This window comes from Pyrus communis, chromosome 13 (assembly GCF_041283825.1).
Source record: "Pyrus communis isolate YQ-2024b chromosome 13, ASM4128382v1, whole genome shotgun sequence".
In the NCBI taxonomy this organism is placed as follows: Eukaryota; Viridiplantae; Streptophyta; class Magnoliopsida; order Rosales; family Rosaceae; genus Pyrus; species Pyrus communis.
This window is the reverse complement of record NC_142577.1, coordinates 26,186,795-26,208,988: the sequence shown is the minus strand read 5'-3', so window position 1 is coordinate 26,208,988 and position 22,194 is coordinate 26,186,795. Positions and strand designations below refer to the sequence as shown.

General features: G+C 36.4%; 2 protein-coding genes across 2 annotated transcripts; one reads left to right on the top strand and one right to left on the bottom strand.

Annotated features, from left to right (window-relative positions):
• Window positions 1-9,256: 9,256 nt before the first annotated feature.
• Window positions 9,257-11,644, top strand: LOC137737127 (protein RICE SALT SENSITIVE 3). Its single transcript, XM_068476513.2, has 7 exons — window positions 9,257-9,476; window positions 9,610-9,660; window positions 9,747-9,947; window positions 10,117-10,222; window positions 10,436-10,477; window positions 10,586-10,642; window positions 10,859-11,644. The coding sequence occupies exons 1-7, from the start codon at window positions 9,340-9,342 to the stop codon at window positions 11,450-11,452; spliced, it is 1,188 nt and encodes a 395-aa protein (XP_068332614.2). The 5' UTR covers window positions 9,257-9,339; the 3' UTR covers window positions 11,453-11,644.
• Window positions 11,645-11,900: 256 nt separating this feature from the next.
• On the bottom strand, window positions 11,901-20,046 carry LOC137737126 (threonine--tRNA ligase, mitochondrial 1). The gene is made up of 20 exons (XM_068476512.2): window positions 19,684-20,046; window positions 19,369-19,606; window positions 19,228-19,287; window positions 18,664-18,753; window positions 18,377-18,451; window positions 18,125-18,253; window positions 17,938-18,027; window positions 17,591-17,679; window positions 17,406-17,502; window positions 17,242-17,328; window positions 16,791-16,875; window positions 15,111-15,205; window positions 14,801-14,833; window positions 14,600-14,686; window positions 14,398-14,490; window positions 13,714-13,806; window positions 13,383-13,607; window positions 12,680-12,751; window positions 12,395-12,466; window positions 11,901-12,177 (listed from the first exon to the last, which is right to left on the bottom strand). The coding sequence occupies exons 1-20, from the start codon at window positions 19,950-19,952 to the stop codon at window positions 12,082-12,084; spliced, it is 2,175 nt and encodes a 724-aa protein (XP_068332613.2). The 5' UTR covers window positions 19,953-20,046; the 3' UTR covers window positions 11,901-12,081.
• Between the last annotated feature and the right edge of the window lie 2,148 nt (window positions 20,047-22,194).

Sequence of the window (22,194 nt, the reverse complement as noted above, 5' to 3'; positions counted from 1 at the left end):
ACGAGGGACCCTTGATAAGAGACTTTGATAGTGGCATATCCACCGGATTTCCATACAAAAACAATCAAAATATTTTGATTAATTTGCGGTGAAATAAAATGACTAATTATTATATTTTTTTTCATGGACATATTGCCTAGTAATGAGTGTGTGTGTGTGTGTATCTCTGAAAAATCATACTATCGATGGGTCGGTCAGAAAATGGGAATTGACTGTTGCCAACCCCAGCATTATAAAGTCCAAAGAAACGGGGCCATAGCTTTGGACAATCCTGAATGGGGATTGTTGGGATTTGAGAGGATGTGGGATCATATTTTAGCTGCTTTGATTGGTCCATGTCCCACAGTACAAAGTTAACAGCCTAACTAGATATTAGATAAGCATCTGCACGAACCTATCAACATTTGTAACCAACTAACCATTGTCAAACATATGTATCATGTTTTCTTTTTCTGTTTCCGGTTACACGTCATGTATCATGTTTTTCTGTGTTAGTTTGTTAAACTTATATTTGCAAAAATTATGCACATACACATGATGCATGTAAGGATACTATAACTTCACCGGTTAACTTGGTTCCATTCAGCTCCAAATAGGTCAAATTGTATATTAAAAAAAAAAATGAACAGAACTAGAAATTCGGTTTGATCCTTCAGTTTGCTGGTACTTTTTCTCAACCCTAATGCCTATATATGTTACGAGAAAATATATAGTAGTCAGGATACTCTCACAAAGGGTGAGTGCATAATGGAGCCCGTTTCTTTGTGAACATGTATGAAAATCCAACTAATCGTTAGACTGACGTCCTAAATCTTTTTCCTCTAGTACGTACTGAATGTGCAATATGTTATTTATATTTTGCTCTGTGAAAGTAGAGAACAAGGAACATCTCACTTCACTTTGGCCATACAACTATGTGTGTGTGTGTCATGCCAGCTAAGAGAGAGAGAGAGAGAGAGAGAGAGAGAGAGAGAGAGAGATTCAATGAGTCAATAATAATACTAAGAACATAAATCAAGACACCCTAAAAGCAGTCTAGAAGATGAAGAGAGAGAGAAATAGGGTTTTAGTGAACTGAGAAGAAAAGGGATGAGGAGGCAGTTTCTGTGTGATTTGATCATCAAGTCCCCATCTCTGTTTCTCCATGTAACCCCACACATCTCAGTCATATTGTCCTCAACTGCAGAGATATAGATGCCCTAAGCTATTCCATCTCTCTATGATTGTTAGTCCCTTTCAGTCTTCTGTTAGCCAAAGAAGCTCACATCATCCTTCAACCCCACTCAATTGAGTGCAATCATGGCCATTCATATCTATCTCACTTAACCTTAAATCAATTAATGATTAGCATAATCTAATTGTCAACCTAATCCAAAACATTCTGCATGCATGTTTCCATCAGTTAAAGTATACATATTTTTGTAATCTCCAACTTAAGCTCTATGGGGCAACTAAAATGAGTGCAATCATGGCCATCCATGCATCTCACTTAACCTTAATCAGCGATTAATTAGCATATTCTAATTGTCAACCTAATTCGAATATTCTGCATGCATGCATGTTATTTTTGTCCTTTTTTTTTAACGGAGACAACTGGTGGTAAACTACGATTATCCATCCCTTTCAGGGGCTAGAAAGACTCACATAGGCATTTTAGCCTCCCATGACCACAAGTCTGGCTTCCAAACCAGAAGCGGGTTTCAAACCGGAGACCTCCAAGTTTCATCAATTAAATTAAGCATATATATTCACGTCATCTCCAAATTAAGCTCTAATGAGTTTTGCTTTCCAAAATCAGTCCATTCTTAGGCTTAATTTTAGTTTTCATTATCAAACAAGTTTTTAGTTTTTAACTAAAAAAAGTGAAAATTGAAATTGAAATGTAAAAATAAAATAATTATCAAACTGCCCCTTAACTAGCTAATCACTGAGGATAATGAAACTAATTAACTACTCCCTTAAGGATGTCACACATTTGATGACAGCTTATAAGTGGACCAGTAGAAATATATACTAGTTGTGTCTTGGTTGTCCCGAGTCACTTTATTCATGATGCTGATGGATGATATGATATGAGATGATGATGATGATGATATTTATAGTGAAAGGGATGGTGATGAAGGAAGGAGATTTTGGATGAATCTCTACAAGGCCCCAAAGATTGATTAAAAATTGTGTAGAACATCTGTATTCACAATAAAGGGTAGGTGGATCCTCTTATGGGTCGTCCACTAGATTGACATGCTTCAAACTTTCACGGTGTGATGAATCATTTTCCATTCTTTCAAGTACAAAAGCAAACAATGAGTATAATACAAGTGTGTAGCGTGAATACGGTCTAGTATATCAAGTATTATAATACAAGTGGTTGAATATTTGAAAAAAATACCAATCATTTGTAATATGACACTTGATGTACCGGACTATGTTCCCATTACACTGAAAAATATATCCTTTCTCTGACTTTCACAGCCCCAAAAACGATCATACACACACACTTGCATGTTTTAATTTTTTTTCTTCCCTTGTATTTTTTTTCCCTTCAATTTGCAAGAACGCTGTGAACCTAAAACAATGGATTGGGGGAAGTATTAGTCATTTCTTGATATATATATAAATGTCTAAATAACATAAGAAAATTTAGAAAACTAACCGTTTTTACCATCGGATTAAAAACTTAGCCTTCTTCAAGGCCGCTCGAGCAATCCCTTTCAAGCAGACTCAGAAATTTTTTGTGAGATGGGCAACCTAATTTTTTCAATAGGGATTTGGGGTTAGAATCTCTTAGTGGACTAATATGTGCGAGTTTAGTAGCCAGGTTTAGCTTGAGTGGGCGAAGTGATTAACACACTTTATCCATGAGTGCTATCTCAACGCCTCTCAAGCAATGCTCGAATCTCCATCCGAGTAGTTAAAATTGTTAAGTCTAAAAAAACAGGAATTTTAACTAGTTTTCAAAATTTTCCCCTAATATTCTCATGTATTTCTACACCTTAGATTAATTCGTCCCCTGTGATGGACGGCCAAGAGCGAAAGGGCATCTTCCATTTTGTGATTGCAGGTTTGAATTACAGCCACTTTTTTGGTACTATATATGGATGGCTTTTTGCTACATTGATGATATGTGAAACTTGGCTGTGTGGGGGTGTTGGGGGTGCGTGGGAGCCAAGAATATTTCGTCTTTGAAAGACAGACTCAATTTTACAGCAATGAAAAAGGTTAGAAAAGCTACCAGAAAAGGGATATCTTTCTTTGATCTTCTCCCTTTTCCTTTTCGTTATTGGATGTGTACATAAAAGCTTTCCTGCGCCAAAATTGTGACCAGTTATGCCTTCACGTGGTGCCTTGCAGTTTTTCTTTGTTAAGGGAAAAAACTCCAAGTGTTTTGATGCATTTGACCAACTTCTGTCACACTATATAAAAAAAAATTTAAAAAAAAAACCCTAGTTTTGGACACTTTCTTTCTCGTTGGATTCTACGGCATCTTCTTCCCGCATTTTAATCACCCTACACTATGAATGCATTAACTAAATGAAAGAAATAGTTTCATGTATGTTGATTGGTTGTGCACAAAACAAAAAGAAGCCTTTCGATCTAAAGATCAACCAAGCCTAAAAAAATAGATAAAGAAATATATATGACTCACCGTTTAGTTCAGTTTGGAATGTTTCTTGACATGAAGAGACTTCAGTTAGGAATTCCAAACTTTCCGTTAAATGCTTACTTGAGGATTATGACTATATAAATAATTAGGGTTAACTGTATTGTACACCACAAGGTTTTGGGGTCATTTGGAAAATAAGCCACAAGATTTCAATTTTTACATTTTTCACCATATGGTTTTTGAATTGCACCCATTTAACCCCTTTGTCAATTTTATCGTCTAATAATTAGACGTTACGTGCTGATGTGGCATAGACTTTACTCACATTTTAAGCACTCGTTGACCGTCAATTTCAATGTTTAGTACTTTACTCTTTTACTATTTTAATCCTGTTATGAAATTGACGGTCAACAAGTGCTTAAAATATGTGTTAAGTCTATGCCACATCAGCACGTAACTAAACAATAAAATTCACGTAGAGGTTAAAGTGGTACCACGTGGGGTTTTATGCAAAAATTTAAAAAAAAAAAAAAATGTAACTCATTTTGCAAATGATTCCAAATTTTATGATGTAAAATACAGTTAATTACCCAAATAATTAAATGGGTTTTCTTAAGTTTGTATATTTTAGGGAAACAAATATCGTTCCATCGGAAGCGTGTCTCCTTTCAATTGCTCTGAGTAGAAGTGATATAGGTTGTATTAGTAGTCGCAATTTCTAGTGTAGATTGATGCACTTAATTCCTTATGGTATGATGAATAAAGTTTTTTCTCTCAGGACAGTAATGCTTTTATTTTATGAACGTAACTCATCACTTTCTCTTGGAAAAAAAAAACCACCGAATTGTGACACAAGCATTTTGGGAGTGTGGATTCCATTTTATTAATCAATGTGAAAACAAATCATTTGGTTAAATGGACAAGACATTTCATCACTCCAAGAAAACCTGAAATTTAGAGTTTTGGACATTAAAAAATCACAGGGAACCTAAATAACCAAATAACTGAGCCCTAGTTAATGTTTCTGCCATTTTAAGACAAAATAGGCAATCTACCCAATGCAATAACCCATCACCTCTAAAAATAAAATACAATATCAAACATTCCAAACAAGATCAAATTACATTGATCCCCCACCTCCCATTCTCTGCTCCTATACCAACCTTTCACATAAAGTAATCAATTTAAATATATACCGAAGTTGTGTGGTGGGAGAGGGAGATCATATGCCCGCTTTAGTGTATGCATTACTAAGATACTGTCTCTTAGTGTCTCATAATCACCATACAAATTAACAAAGCTACACACACACATATATATATATATATATACAAAAATATTTGGGTAAAATACACTTTACGATCTTAAATTTGGGATCTATTATAATCGCATATAATATATTCAAAACATTTTACTTTCATACTTCACCTACTATTTTATTTCAATATAATACATCCGTTATATTTTTCATCCATTGATCCGTTAAGAATTGACGTGACTATAGGTGTGTCACATGATTACCAAATTTATGCCACGTGGCAAAAAAAATTTAATTAAAGAAAAAATTATTAAAAAAAAAAACCCATAACCCATCTTCTTCATGAGACCCCCCCTTCCCTGCAACCTAAACCCCCACCCCCACCTCCCACCCCACCCAAAACCCCAAAATCAAAAGGGGGAATTGAATTCCCGAGACGAAATGAGGGAGTAGGGGTTTTGGGAAGGGCAAAGTAAAGGGAATTCTAGAGAGAGAAAGAAGAAAGAGAGAGAGAGAGAGAGAGAGAGAGAGAGAGTGAGAGTGAGTGAAGAGAAGTGGACTGAGAAGGAGAAAACAGCTACAAGACCCGACCCGTCTTCTTCTCCTTGTCTCCGTGGGGGCACCTCTGCGTGTCTTCTGCAACTCTCGCTCCAAAAAACTCAGCTGGGTTTTTTGAAGGTTTTCGGTGGGGTGGGTTGCGGTGGAGGGGGGTGGGCTGGGGTGGGGGGGTTGCGGGGAGTTGGGGATGGGGTGGGGTGGGGGGGTTGCGGGGGAGGTGGGGTGGGGTGGGATGGACGGTTTAGGTTGCAGGGAAGGGGGGTCTGGGAAGAAGATGGGTTTTGGGTTTTTTTTTTTTTTTTTTTTTCCTTTTCTTTAATTAATTATTTTTAAATGAATAAAAAAATATTTTTTGTCACGTGGCATAAATTTGGCAGCCACATGGCACAACTATGGCAGCCACATCAGCTCTTTCCACGTCAGCTCTTAACGGATCAATGGATGTAAAATGTAACGAATGTACTATATTGAAATAAAATAGTAGGTAAGGTATGAAAATCAAATGTTTTGAAGATTTTGTATGCAATTGTAATAGATCTCAAACCTGATGTAGTAAAGTGTAATTTACCCAAAATATTTTGTGTAGAAACAAAGGATTTTGTATCGATAACGTGGACACTTGCTTTGATACGTTGATTACTAGTATACTTTCTACTAATTGTAAATGTTTTATCAATATTTTATATCAACAATCTATTTTTTAATAAAGAACATATATCTTGTCCAAAAAAAAATTTGTATGCACCAACCAAAAATATAAAATATGTCAAATGGGAGGTGTGGAAAGGATGGGAAGAGCAGAGATTCCACTTCTTAAAATGGGAGAAGGGGATGGGACAATTTATCCTTGACCATGAGGACTCTCACTATCTTGTGCCATTCTTTGCTTCCATACCATCTCTTCTAACCCAAATATCAATTTTTGGAAGAGAGCTATTCAAATATTGAACAGAACAAAAATATATAGTGTAGACAAGAAACCATTACTACCACCAATAAAATCCAAATTCCATTCAATTGTTGCCCTCCTTTTGCTTGCATCACCACCATCAGACTTTGTCTCCAAATTATTAATTTACTCGTAAATTCATGCATTATAAGATCCCAAAAATAACAATAAAAGAACCCATTTATGAATTATAATCTTCTTCTTCTTCTTCTTCTGTCTCTCTCTCTCTCTGTCTCTCTCTCTCTCATAGAGGACAGTACATACATGAGGGGTTGGCTTGGTGACAAGAATCCACAGAGAAAATTATGGAGATGGCAATGTCCGTCACTATCAAATGTTTGGCTATTTGCTGTAACTAAAATTTACACATGACATTTACTGCATGGCGTTAATGAGACGACGGTTTCTACTAAAAAGAAAAGGGCGGTCAAAGGGACGGTACAATGTTTCTGTCAAAATTTCCTTTGTGTCAGGGTGGGGAAATAAAACCACTGATAGCTCCTTTTGGTCATCATGTTCTGCACACAAAAACAGTGGAAGAGATAGAGAGAGAGAGAGAGGGAGCTCAAAGCCTCAAGCACTTCAACTTTGCACTGCGCTTGTTCTTTTAATCTATTATCTGAATTCTCTAACTAACTGAGACTGATCTGATCGAGCTACGAAGGAAGGAAGAGGATCCTATCCGGATCCACATTATGGGGATTTTAGAGATTTTCACATTCTAACTGTTCATCGTACATTGTGCGGTTTGTTTTCGTCAGATACTATTTGTATTTAATTTTAAAAAGAAACTTTAACGAAAAGCTCCCAATATTAGTTACTTTAACGAAAAACCACATTTTTACACTAAAAAGTCAATCCTAATACTATTCACTTTACCATTTACTTTGTCCTTATCGTTAAAACTCAAAGTTTTCAAACTCTTTTCATTAGTTTTCCTTTTTAAAAATCTAACACTCTTTACTAAAGTTAAAAAATTATAAAGGCTTAATTGGATTAATAGTCCCCGTGGTGATAGGGTAGTTGGAAGATAGCTCATGTGGTAAAAAAAAATAGGATTTAAGCCCCCGTGGTAAAGTTTGTTAGGATTTATGCCTAAAATTGAAAGTTTCGTCAACTTTCTGTTAATTATTAGCACGTGAGCTAACCCTACACGTTAACAATTAATGGAGAAGTCCGTTTTAGCCTAATACGTGTATGGAGAGTTTTGCTTTAGCCTAATATGTGCGGCTCACGTGCTACTAATTAACAAAAATTTGACGGAATTTTTAATTTAGTGCATAAATTCTAACAGATTTTACCACATGGACTTAAATCCTAATTTTTTTCACCACAGGAGTTATCTTTCAACTACCTTATCACCACAAAAACTATTAATCCAATTAGGCCAATTATAAAATATTCAATTTGAAACGTTGAAAGCGTCAAACTCAAAAGTGCGAAAATTGTTACCGTCAACATTTTTATGTAACATGGTTCGTCTCAGCGATGAGATCGAGTACTGTTCTTAAACTGGTTCCAACTTTTCCACCTTATCTGCAAAGCTTGGTAATGGCCGTCCCTCTAATAATTGTAAAAGTGACATTATGAAGTAACGGAAGGTAAGTACTGTTACAAGCTGCAACTCTGTACGTGTATTATGGACTAAGGTTTCTCGAACGGAAAAGGATCCTCTGTGGATCCTCTTTGTGGGGATCCGGGGGATCCATCAATCACAACCGTTCATCATATATCGTGCGGTTAGTTTTCGTTAGATACTATTTATATTCAATTTTAAAATTTAAATTTAAAATGATTTCTGACCGCACGATGTACGATAAACTGTCGTGATTGATTGATCTTCCAGATCCCTACAAAGAAGATCTAGAGAGGATCCTTATCCTACTCAAACCCTAATAGCTCTTGCGTCCATTGTTTTGACTACATGTACAATATCTCTATCGGACTCTAGCAGCAATAATATATATAAATATATAGCACACTAGCTACAAGTCAGCATGCATGTACCTAATGAGTGTGAATCCCACGTCGGAAAAGTAAAAAACTTTGTATGTGCTTATAAAGAGTTGGATCACTCCCTACTCGTTGGTTATTGTGGAATTTCAACTTCCTTAATAGTTAAAGAAGGTTAACTCATGTGTTGAGCCAAATGGCCTATGTGCTCTCACACCACCTAATATATATATATATATATATATATATATATATATATATATATATATATGTATGTATGTATTGTTCATGTGTTTGACTTTAATGATTGCACATTTGATGAGGTCATTGTTGAGAGTGTGAATCTCATGTCAATTAACTGAAAGACCTTGCATGTGCTTATAAATAGCTAATTTACGTACTACTCATATGATCAGTTTATTTTACGACAAGGGGTGTGATATTCACACACATTTTTTTACTTCTCACAAAACCTTCTAATTTTGGTCGTTGAATCAGATGAATTGAAGAAAATCAAATGACAAAAATTAACAAGAGTTTTGTGAGAAGTAAAAATAGGATGTGTAGATAGCACACCCTTTACGATAAAATGCAAACTTCCTTCAGCTTCACATTTCGAAATAAGTGTGTCAGAAGTCAGATAAATGATACTGAAACTACTCATGATGTAGTTTGATGAGAATAATAAGGTTTGGTCGTTTCTCTAATAGTTCATCATAATTTGAATGAGGTAATAATTAATACTGCTCATGAGATGGGATGGTAGTTTTTGAATCAAGGGGTAGAAATCAAGACCGTCGGGAACCGGGAAGAAATACAAGGTGGGGCCTCAGGGAAACATTTTGGTAAAAGTAACCAAAGAAAAAATTATTTCACTTCAGTCTTTCACACTACTCAGAGAGAGAAGAGTATATAAAGGGGGATAGGACGTTGGGGTTTTGCTTCTCTTGAAGATAGGTAAAGATTGGAAGAGGAGAGAGAAAGGAAGAAGGTAATTAAGGAAAACATTTGAGAGATATGGAAGAACATCTGAACCCCTTCGCTGTGACTCATCTGCTTCAACACACCCTGAGAAGCTTGTGCAATCACGAAAACTCTCAGTGGATTTATGCAGTCTTCTGGAGGATCCTCCCTAGAAACTATCCACCGCCCAAGTAAGCAGACCAAAATACTGAAAATGTTTCCAAAATAATTACAGAAAAATGGTTTTTTTCGTACTTTTTCTTACAGTTCCCACTTAGTATATTAAAATTGATATTTTAGTTAATAATTTTGGTTTTATAACAGATGGGAAGGTCATGGAGCTTATGATAGGTCAAGAGGAAACAGAAGGAACTGGTATATATTAATTTAATCAATTTTTTTAATTTAGTTTGATAGTATAAAATAGACTCATAGCTAGGTTTATATATGTGTACATGCAGGATATTGGTTTGGGAAGATGGATTCTGCAACTTTGGTGCCTCCTCACCGGCTCATGATCAGATCAACTCCAGTTCTGATCAGTGCCCTGCGGGACCTTCATCAATGTATAGCAACTTAAGCGATCAATTTCAACAATACAATGGCCTGCAACCTGAGCTTTTCTTCAAGATGTCCCATGAGATCTACAACTATGGAGAAGGGTAATTAACCTAGTTATGAAGAAACATATATATATATATATATATATATATGATTAATTAATTAACCAATTAAATATTGGACTGGTTTTAATTTTGTTTTTCTCTGGGTGTACCGGATTACTGATCTCTGACAATACTAATTAATCAACTGGTGATTGTTGTTATATAGGTTGATCGGGAAAGTGGCGGCAGATCATGGTCATAAGTGGATACACAAAGAACCAAATGATCAAGAAATCAACTTCTTATCAGGATGGCATAACTCAGCAGACATGGTATATAAATATAATACGAAATTTATTAATTAATTTAACTGCTCCTGATCAATGGTTCTATATATGATTCAGTTTGTCATTTCATGTGGCATATACTAATTAATTACATCCAAATTTTTTATATAACTACACCCTCGATCCCCAGTTTTGTTTCAATACAATTTGTCTGTACATGTCATTAGGTTTTTAATTTTTACTTTTTTTTTGCCTCAGCAACCTAGAACATGGGAAGCCCAATTCCAGTCTGGCATAAAGGTACTTAATTAAGCATTTTTAAACCCCACATCACAAAAATTCCAAAATCTTTTTATAATAATTTTGTTTCTAAATGTTTGATTTGATTTTGATTAAAATATCCTGCAGACCATAGCCCTGATAGCAGTTAGAGAAGGTGTCGTTCAGTTAGGAGCTGTTCACAAGGTGAGGCTCTGGACTCTCTCTCTCTCTCTCTCTCTCTCTCTCTCTCTCTCAAGTACTATTGAATGCTATTGAATGTTTGTTTTTTTATAGGAAACGATATTCTTTCTCTAAACTAAAGCAACTGTACATAAATTGATTCAAAACGACATCATGAGATAAACTTTAACCGTACATCAAAGACTGCAAAATATTATTGCATGTTTGCAAATCCTGCAGGTGATTGAAGACTTGAGCTATGTAGTTCTGCTAAGAAAGAAGTTCAGCTACATCGAAAGCATCCCCGGAGTGCTTCTCCCTCACCCATCATCTCCATCCTTCCCCTTCAAGCCTGATCGTCATCATGGCTATGCATACGGTCCCACCCCAGATTATCATAATCATCCTCAACATGCATGGCATTTCCAAGGTGGCACAAACCCTCTTGCACCACCTCCAACTCATGACTTCATGTATGATCATCCCCAATATCTCAACCCTAGTCAAGTAGTTCCACTGAAAAACATAACCCCCTCTATGAGCAGCCTTGAAGCCCTCCTCTCTAAGCTTCCCTCCGTCGTGCCGACGAATGACGATCATCATCATCATCATCCACAGCCGCACGATCAATCCCAGTTTGTGTTATCTCATGGACCTGTGGACTTCATGGCAATGACCAAGCAGAAAGCGGCCAAGCAGGAGACTACTGATCATGATGACAGTCATGACCGTAACGAAGAATATAGGCCGTCGGATTACCAAAACGTCGGTGAAACCAGCAATTCTATGTCCGCTTATTCCCGTCAACAGCAACAGCATTTCCATCACGACTAATTATTAATTAAGCAAGTATTAGTAGTTTTTAATTGCTTTTATTTGGTCGTCAGCTTAATTTATATATAGGAATGCAGATTGATTATTTCTAACATTGTTAATTAGCAAGCTCTCATATATATAATCCTAATATTACACTATAATGTAAGGGCGATCTTGATCTTATGAATAAGGGAGTATTTCAGTTCGCCACCCTACTTTACACCGTTAGATGAGTTTAAATTTTGAGATCAGTAGAAGAGATAGCCACAAATCTCAAAACTTAAACACATCCAATGTTACAATTAGAGTAGTAAGCATTATCGCCACTTGAGGAGATGAGCAAAAATGCACCCAATGAATAATGCACTTGTTTAATTACTTCGTCTGTGGACGAGTCAAAGGCTCGCAGAAAATAGGACAACTGCAAACGGCAAGAGGATGTATACATTTGATGAAGAGAGCTGAGTTGTGGGAACAGAAACTTTATAAATAAATACAAAATTGAAAACAAATATGGGCAGTACAGCTGATGGAAAGGATCGTTAGAACAATGGTAAAACAACAAACGCATTCATAGTATTCTAAATTCCTGAAGTCACCCACCATCAATCTTAATCTTAAATAAGAAAATTAAAAAGCAAATCTTTCTAATGGAACGCTTCAACTTCGGCCTTGAAGTGCTGGAGTAGATTGTCCATAGTCATTACGGTGACATCTCCCTTGTCTCTCACCCGTAAGCTCACCTGGAACAATACGAATCAAAGATTAGCTTCTCAACAGAATAGCAGAAGTTCAGCATAACTAACACGAGAAGGAACCAGATACTAAGGTGACCCGTGACCCGTGTTGTTTGATGCTCTCGAAGTAAATTTTTTCAGTTTTGTTTATCATGTAAATTAACCAAAACAGACCGGTCGAAGGATAACTTAAATAATCTAGAGAAATAGAAATGAAGAGAACCTGTCCACTCTTGACTTCTTCCTCGCCCACAACTAAAATGTAGTTGTACTGTGCTATCTGAGCTTCTCGTACCTGCAGAGCCAAACAGTCAGGCAACAAAAAACAATCCATTGAACCAATCCTGTTTTCACCAGAGTTGGCCGGGTTTATGAGATGTGAGAGAGCCAGCTCCCACTACGGAACTACTAATAAGCCCAACGGACGTCCAATAACCCGTAAAAATACAAACAAAACGAGACCAAAAAAGTCAAGCTTGGTGCAGAGGACAACAGTATGAATTCTTACCTTTTTCTGAATGGTTCTATCAGTAGTGTCAACATCAACATAATAACCAGCTTGATGGATACGATCCCGAACCTACAAAATTGCAACAGTTTTTCTACACAATATAATATAAAATAATTTAAACCGCCGTAAATCTCACTCAAGCATTTTATACTACCCATAACATGATGCATTTAAAGATAAATTGAACTTAAAACTGAGCAGTATATTCAGGCCTGGTTTGGTACTGAGGTTATTCTGAAAAAAGCTGGTATCAAAAAAAGTTGGGAGTTGTTTTTGTGTTTGGTAAATATTCAGCTTCAGTTTTTTTTCACATTTTTGGATGAAAAAAAGCCAAAAACAAGAAGCTGCAAAACCCAGCTTTGAAAAATCGGCTTTTTTTCACATCTGTTTTACATAAAAGTTTACCAAACACTATAATACTGGCTTTTTTTTTTTCAAAAGCACTTTTACAAAAAAGTTTACCAAACACTCTGCTGCTTTATTTCACAGCTGCTTATTCTCACAGCACAGCAGAAGCAACTTTTTTTCAAAGCACAGCAATACCAAACCAGCCCTCAGTTTCATCAACTATCAAAACCAGCAAGTGTATATACATCATCAACTGCATTTATATAGATCTAAGATCCAGAAGGGGAACAGAAAAAAGTTCATAGAACCTTATAGTGGTCAACCAATAACCGGAAAAGCACTAACATACTACCTCCAGAGCATAAGGTTGGGATTTGTCTGAGACAGGGCAAACAATTGCCTGACGTGGACTAAGCCAGAAGGGCCATTTCCCTTTGTAGTTCTCCAACAGTATAGCAAACATACGCTCAACGGAGCCTAAAACAGCTCTGTGTATCATAACAGGTCTCTCCAACTTGCCTTCTTCCCCCTCTGCAGAGTAATTCAGCTCGAATTTTTGTGGAAGCTGAAAATCAAGCTGCAACCAGAATATTGTTTCAATGATAGCTAGATAGTTACATAGGAGGAACAACAAGAAGAAAAACTGAAAGCGGTGTAACCATCAAAGAATTGATCATTAGTACCTGTAGTGTTGCGCACTGGTATTTTCTGTTCAGTGCATCAGATACACTGATATCTATTTTTGGTCCATAAAATGCACCATCCCCTTCATTTATCTGTGTAGCAAGACTAACAATGTAAGCATTCAGACAAAGGCAAGAAATTCAGGGGCCATTAACACATAGCTAAAGAAAACAAAGCACAGATAATGGACCAGATTGGCAACTAAGCAATAACAGAAAGTACTCAGTTCAATTTATGTCAATGGTAAAATGGTGGAGTAGAAAATGGCTTAATGAGTCAAATCTATCCATTCAATACAACGTTCCAGCGAAACAAATTTTGCTTTATTAAATATGCTGCTCAGCTGCAATGAGGTTTGAACTAGGTTGGACTGCACTAAAAAAGAAATATAACCACCCTGGCTCCACCTACAATGAAGATTGTATAAACTTTATGTTCATACTGCATAAGGTGCCAAATGAGGAGTTCACTATATGTTTGAGGGAGTAAAATTCTCTCCCCTCCTCTCATAGTTTTTTTTTTTTTTTTTTTTTTTTTTTTTTTTTTTTTTTTTTTTTGTCTCTAAAAAAAATCAATACAAGATGTTGACGTGACTTAATCATAACTGTTTAAACAGGAGGGGAGGGAAAGGGAGAGAATCCTCCACCATGTTTGAGAGCGACTAAAGCACAAGGTAAAAGTACCTGCCAAGGCTTGCCAAACTCATTTAATGCATCTGCAAGAGCAGCCTCAGCTTTCTCCCATGTTGCCAGATCTCCCATGTGTTTTTCTGGCATCTGCAACATAAGTACAAGATGTTGTACAACACAACAAATTTGAATCTGCATCCTTAAGTAATGAAGTCAAGAGGTTTGAAGCTTTAAGCCCAGGTAATAAGAATCTTACTGTTGATAGCTTCAGGTCGAAAGAAAAGCCAAAAATGTTATAAGTATACTGGATGAAATCTAAGACACGCTTTACTTCATCTTTCACCTGACAACAGAAGCACCAAAAACCAAAAGTCTTAAGAACGAAACAAAACAAAAAAATTAAAAAAAAAAGGTCAAGTTGTAAACAGTAGGTACAATTTAATTAAGCTCAACTCACTTGGGACTCCCTGCAAAAGATATGGGCATCATCCTGTTGGATATTACTAAAACATGTCAGAAGAGTATATATAATCAGAAAATTAATAGAAGAGAACTGACGAAAAATATAAATCTTCCGATAATAAAGTGCATCATTAGGGGCACTGGCAAGCATAAAAGAAATATGAACTCCTATTCCTAATGAACTAACAAATCTGAAGCCAGGATAATCTAAAATGTTTATTTGTTTACAAAGCAGGTTCAGGATGAACATGAGACACCTAAATTAACAGCTAGGTTAAGCTAAAACCAAGGCATTGAAAGTATACCTGCTGGAATCTCCGTACGCGTGTTAATCCAGTCAGTGCACCACTGGCCTCATTGCGATGCAAAACACCAAAATCAGCCAGTCTAAGTGGAAGTTCTGTCATCAAGGTTTAAAAAAAAAGACAGATGAAAATGCGTATGGTGCAAAAATGTCACATAAAGTAGCAATTTCTAGTACTCAGAAGCAAAGCATGGGCTATCACAACTTTAATAAGGTAAAAAAAATACCAAGCACCCGCATCCCAATAAAAACTTTAAAATTTCTTTGTAACAAAAAAAAACTTTAATAGTCATGTTACATTAAGAAATAACCAGAAAAATGCAACATAGAAACAACTCATACCGAGAGACTCAAGCCAAAAGTAACAACTCAAAATTATACTGAACTCAATCATGTAAACTAATGACTTTCTTGCTGAACTGGAAATATTTTAGAGACTAAAAAAGCGTACAACACAAAATGTACAAGAGATCTGTCCGAATAAAGAAAGACAAGAACATCCAAAAAGAAACAAGAAAACTGCTCAAGAAGCCAACAAGGCCCAAACTACAGGGCCGTTTGATAACCGTTTCGTTTTCAGTTTTTAGTTTTTGGTTTTCAGTTTTCAGTTTTCACTTTATTGAAAACTGAAAACTGAAATCTTGTTGGGCAACTACTTTCAGTTTCAGTTTTCAATAAAAAAGATGAAAGGTGAAAACTCAAGGCCAAATTTTGAAACTCAAGTAGTTTTCCGTTTTCATTTTTTTTTAAATGAAATCTGAAAATAGTTACCAAACAAGATTTCAGTTTTCAAAAAAAGTGAAAACTGAAAACGAAATGGTTATCAAACGGCCCCCAAACTACACCAAAGAGAAACAAGAAAACTGCTAAGAGCATCTCCAAAGGAAACATCAAATTTCAATTTGATGGATGACTTGGCAATTTGACATATTGTCAAGATTTTTCTTCCACCCAATATGCCAAAATTTATTGCTTTATTTATGTTTTTTTTAAACAAAATTAATAATAGTTGGGTTGTTATCGGTTTAAAAATAATAATAAAATACTAAAAAAATGCTAGCATTTAAGGTAAGGAAAGTGGAATGCCTTTGGAAATAGCAAAATCAAATTTGAAGGCAGCTTCAAATTTGACATCTCTTTGTCCATGTCATCTTTGACATCTCGGTTGGAGTAAATGGTATGTTAATTGTTACTGTTATACGTCTATGTGGCATTTTTGACATCTCCTTAGGAGATGGTCCAAGCCAACAAGGCCAAACTAAGGGGCTGTTTGATAACCATTTCATTTTCAGTTTTTAGATTTTGGTTTTCAGTTTTCACTTGTTGGGCAACTACTTTCAGTTTCAGTTTTCAGTAAAAAAAAAAAAAAAAAAAAAGAAAAGTGAAAACTCAAGGCCAAATTTTGAAACTCAAGTAGTTTTCAGTTTTTTTTTTTTTTTTAAATGAAATCAAAAAGTAGTTACCAAACAAGATTTCAGTTTTAAAAAAAATGAATACAAAAACTGAAAACTGAAAACGAAATGGTTATCAAACGGCCCCTAAACTACATCCTTAGAGAAAAAGAAAACAAATCCAAGTAAAAGATCACGCAGGCATCCATAAAATGACCTCCTTATACAGAGGACTTTCTTATCAAGCAATTCGAAAGAAAAGGTAAAGAAAATTTTGTTAAAAAGCATACCTCTATATGAGCGAACCCTATGCTGAAACATCAAACAATGCCCTGGGCAATTCATTGGCTTCAATCCAAATTCTTGTTTCTCAATCTGCAAGAGAAAATGCAATATCCAGCAGTTTAAACATATTGCTCATTTCCACAGCAAATATTGTAATGGTCTGGTAGTTAAACATAGTCCTGCTCAGCCACACAGAATAACTACTCAATGAAAATCTCAATCATATGTAAGAGACCCCTTCATGACATCAGGTATACAAAGTTCCCGTAAACAATCAGACAAGTTTAGGTGGCACAGGATTAGCTATCATCAGATTAAGATGTATGTAGCCAAAATTTGGTATTCACTCTTTAGTCATATCCAGAAAAAATAAAATATGTCATCGTAAGTTCAGTTCTTTTAAGTTAAGCATAAAGATGATATAACTGATCACAATACTATAATGTCAAAACTCACCTCAAATACAAACATATTCTCTTTGTAATTAGCAGCATGACCAGATGTTTCCCAAAGTTGCATATTGTACATGTTTGGTGATATAACCTACCAAAGAATAGCAAATTAGGTAAAAATTATTTAAGATTACTAGGATGATGTAAAAACCGAACATTAATTGTCACCTCTTTATAGCCTCGTTCTCTATATTGATTTTTTATAAACTCCATTAGTTTGTTATAAATCCGAGTTCCATTAGGGAGGAAGAACCAACTTCCTGGGCTGAGTTTGACAAGAAGAAAAAATCAAATGGAAATCATGGGGAATCTTGATCACTTATAGAATGAGGAAGTATTAGCTCCATACATACCTAAGTGGGTGACAAAAAAAGAGCTCCTGCTTTGTACCCAACAGTCTGTGGTCATACTTTTTTGCTTCTTCCAGCTTCTGGATATATAGCTGCAGATAAAGTTGATGATGGTAAGTAAAATAATCCAAGACCAATATCCAATAGAAGATATTGGCATAGGTTCTAGTCCTATCCAATACAATTCATAACCTGACTACTTCTCAATTTCTATAAATATCATCAGACCTGCCACATCTTTTGATATGGTATTTGTTACTTCAATATAAGGTGAACATCACGAGAAAAGATTTCAGATACTGCTAAGAAAATCCAAAACCCCATAAAAGGTTAAAAAAATAAAATATCACCTGCAAACTTTTCTTATCAGGATATGATATTCCATAGACTCTCTGTAAACTTTCACGATCTTTATTTCCCCTCCAGTAGGCTGAAGAAGCCTAAAGTTACACATTCATAAGTTAAACATACACATACAATGCATGCATACAAGAATAAACATATTCTACAGATCTAAAATGTCATGAGAACACATACCTTCAAACATGCAAATGCTTTGACAAAAGAAGTATTTGGTATATGGGGCCCACGACACAAGTCAACCAAGGGGCCACATCTATATACTGTTATAGTTTTGTCTGCCGGAAGATCATTGATGATTTCAACCTGATTAAAATTAGTGAAGAAAAAAACACATCTGATATTGCTATTTGAGAGTATGGAATGCAGATAAGAAGAGTAGATAACAATCAGTTACTGATGAGAAACAAACTGAGCAGCTTCACTTACCTTGAATTGATTATCAGAGAAAAGCTCAAGGGCTTGTTCTCTTGTGACTTCAATACGCTCAAAAGGTTGTTTACCCTGGGGATAAAGATGCAACAAACCAGTCAAAGGAGTTTCAACAAACCAGATAAAAATACTGAAGCAACAATCTGCAATCAATCAAGGAATCTCAACAAGAAAGACAAAAATGTTGAAACAACAACTTATTGATTTTGCTACCCGTAAAGGAGCAAGCAATTCCTCCATAAGAAAGGTGTACATTAACTTTTCTACAAGAGTGCAAACAATACCTTAACAGCCTTGTCTGCCGCTGAGGCAATGTCCTTGAAGTGTTCGTCATTCAAGCCCAAATCACCGTAGAACGCATCGTAATAGAAACCCTGTTATTGAATTTCACAAGCGAGCCAAATGAGTAATCCAGAAACTGATAGCAGTTAAGGAACTCTATACAAATTCATTTCCAAGAGTGGGAGCACAAAAGTTCAATATCCATGTGATAAAATTGCAAATGAAAAGAACAACACAAGCACATAGAGTTTCATCCAAACAGCAATGTCAACCACGGAGTAGACAAGTACAGAAGCATGTACAGACAACAGAAAACAACTATTATATCACGGTTAGACGTGTTGCATGGTAAATTTGAAAATAAAAAGTTTTAATGAAATCGTCTCCAAGACTAAATTACTTTTCACGAGAAAATTTACACAGTATTTGAAGAACCAGAACTGGCATAATCCAAAAGTCATACAAATGAAAACACATGATAACATAGCATAAACAAACTAATAACTCAAAAACTCAAAGTCAATCAGCATGGTAATATATCCAAGGCTAAAGGTACATAATCAAACCTCTCCTCTAGTAGTGCACGGACCAATGCAGAGCTTGCATCCATACTCAACCTCAAGTGCCTGCAACGTATCGAAAGTCAAAAACACTATAAAACCCTCAAAATGCAATCCAACAAACCATAAATTCGACAACTTTCATACCTGTCCGAGAATGTGAGCACTAGAATGCCAGAAAGTATCACGCCCTTCATCGTCTTCAAACTTGAAGAGCTTAAGCTCACAGTCCCCTTCCAGAGGACGGCTCATGTCCCACAGGTCCCCATTGACCTTTGCAATCACAGCGCTGGACGCCAAGCTCTTCGAAATATCCTTGGCAATGTCAAATGGCGAAGTCACCCACCTCTTCCCTTCCTTCTCCTGTCCGCCCGGCAAAGTAATCCTACAAAACCCAAACAAAAAATCAAAATTCAAATACCCAAAACCCGGAAGAGTTAGGGCTTAGGGTTTAGTGCTTACTTGATTGGATCGGAGGGAAGGGACTGGCGGTGGGCGAGCTGCTGAGCCTGGATGGCCTCGAAGAGCTTGATGCGCTTCGGGATTACGGCCTCGAGATACGCGTCGTCTTTCGAGTGGGGCGCCATGACGGCACTGTCCGTAGGTAGCTGGGGAAGAAGAGGAGGAGGAGAAGTGGAGAGTGAGGAGAATGGGGAGTAGGAGTTACGGCGGAGAAAGAAAGAGAAAGCTGCTGCTGGTGGCCAGGTTTTAGAAAGGGGGACCAGCTGCATAGGGATGGATGTGTAGTTTGGGCCTCACGGGATTGGTCCTTTTGGAATATGTTCTCCTAATGGTGGAGGAGAAATTTTTTATTGTAACGGGAACACGAATGATACATCGTATGTTTTTAAATAAGTGGTGGGAAATTTTATTTTTTAAGTTAATAATTTTTTAACACACATATCTTACCATTTTTATAATAATACATAATGTATCATCCCGTATGTCGGCCACATTAAAAAATCTCTCCAAACGGAGGATTTGAAATTGGAAGGGGCAGCGTGGACATCAAGCAATTCGTTGCCGAGTGTTTTGACCTTTCCCTTGTTTTTTTTCTTTGTCCGCTGATTAGGGAAATGGATTGGCTGTGCTGAACTGAGTCCAGGTCAGTCCAGTCCCATCCCGATTCCATGTAATGGGCTGAAAAGTTGTGTGACTTAACTAGGCCTGATTTTTCCACACTAGTTTTTGGTCGTTTCTGGGTAGGGGTGGACACCGGCCGTGCGAGGTCTAAATTTGGAGGAACTGGACCGGATCCATTTGGAAATGAAGTGGACAGGACGGGTCGTTAATTTTTAAAAATAAAACTGGACCTAACCCGATCTTAAAGAAATAAACAGTGCATATTTAATCTCCATATGATGGAGATGGACGGTGAAAACAATCCGGGCCAGGGACCAATTTTTCAGAGATTTGGAGTCGCCCCATCCCGTTTTGAGTTTATAAACTTCAATCCTGTCCCGTACCTGCCCAACGGATCCTAGACCCATCTGCCCAACCCTATTTTTGGGTGGCAATAGGTCGTGTAATTTTCGAGATTTTTATTTGCCATAAACTCATTGTAAACTCCGGCGATCTTTGAGTCTGGAATGACACTTCATAGGGTAATTCAACACACGAACAAAATATATGCATGCAGATGACAAGATGCAACAGAAACACGTGCGTACCTTCAAACATGCAAATGCTTTGACGAAAGAAGTATATGATACATGGGGTCTTTCGCATTTTGGTTCAAGCACATCCTAAGACGGGGTAGCACTATCATACACCCAGATCTTTGCAGTATCGCTACGCATATAATCCTGCACTGTAGTGAAGAACGGTATGCTATAGTGCACTGGTTTATCCAATACTGAACAAAACCACCCAATTAGGTTAATCAAATTCATTAAATTGACTATGTCAGGATATTTATTTTTCCAAAATTCTAAGCAAAGCTTACCCATTTGATCGGAATCCTGATAACTTAGCAATGAACCACAAACCTCACGAATATCATGAATCATGGTTCTAATAGTCTTAGCATATATTAACGGCATGAATAGCGCTTTGACGAGCTTTCTCGTCAACAGAGATTTTACAATGATATACTTATTATGTTCCAATCTTGAACCCAAGAACACCAGAAGTTCGTCTTTCAAATTCAAATACAAATCTTGTATTTTAAGAGATTCTTCATTTTGAGAAGGAGGAAGAAGATTTGTTAGAATAGCTATTTCTTTGTTAACTAATAAGAAACTTATGATTTGATAAGCACCAGCAGCAGCATCTTTAGTCACTGGAATCATATTTAATCCTTTAATTCTTTCGGTATAACTAACTCTTTCGTTACAAAGCAACTTAGCTATGAACTGAAATGGATCACTAGCTTGTAGTGCAGAGTTAAACACTCGTCCGATTCACTGATTTTTTTCATAGTTCTTTAGATACCAATCAAGAGCAGCACCTTCCGAATCGAATTTTTTATACTTAAATGCCGCAGCCGTTGCTAAATTCATTCTTAGAGTATATTGTTCCTTCTCTCTTAGTTTACTTTCAGGTGATTTTTCTGTTGGCAATATCCACGTGCCGAAAGGTTGTTAGAGTTGTTATCGAATTAGTTAGTTAAATAACTTAGGCTGCAAGCTGTTGAATAAGAAGAGTATCCAAGATAACTCTAATGATCCCAAGAAGAAGAAAATAGAGCACACTCTTAAAGAAAGCTCACAAAACAAACTAATTAGCAAAGCTTTTCTTATTTAGCTCTAGGCTTTGTTTCTCCTTGGATGATATACAATGTTTGAGGACTTGGGTATTTATAGCAAACCAAATGAAAGCTACACCACACACTTACTTCACCTACAACATCCACCTACTTCACCTACAACCTCCACTTACTTCACCAACCTCACACACTTACTTCACCTATAGGAGCTGTTGGATCTAATTCTGAAATTTCGCCAATAGGAGCTGTTGGATCTAATTTTCTTC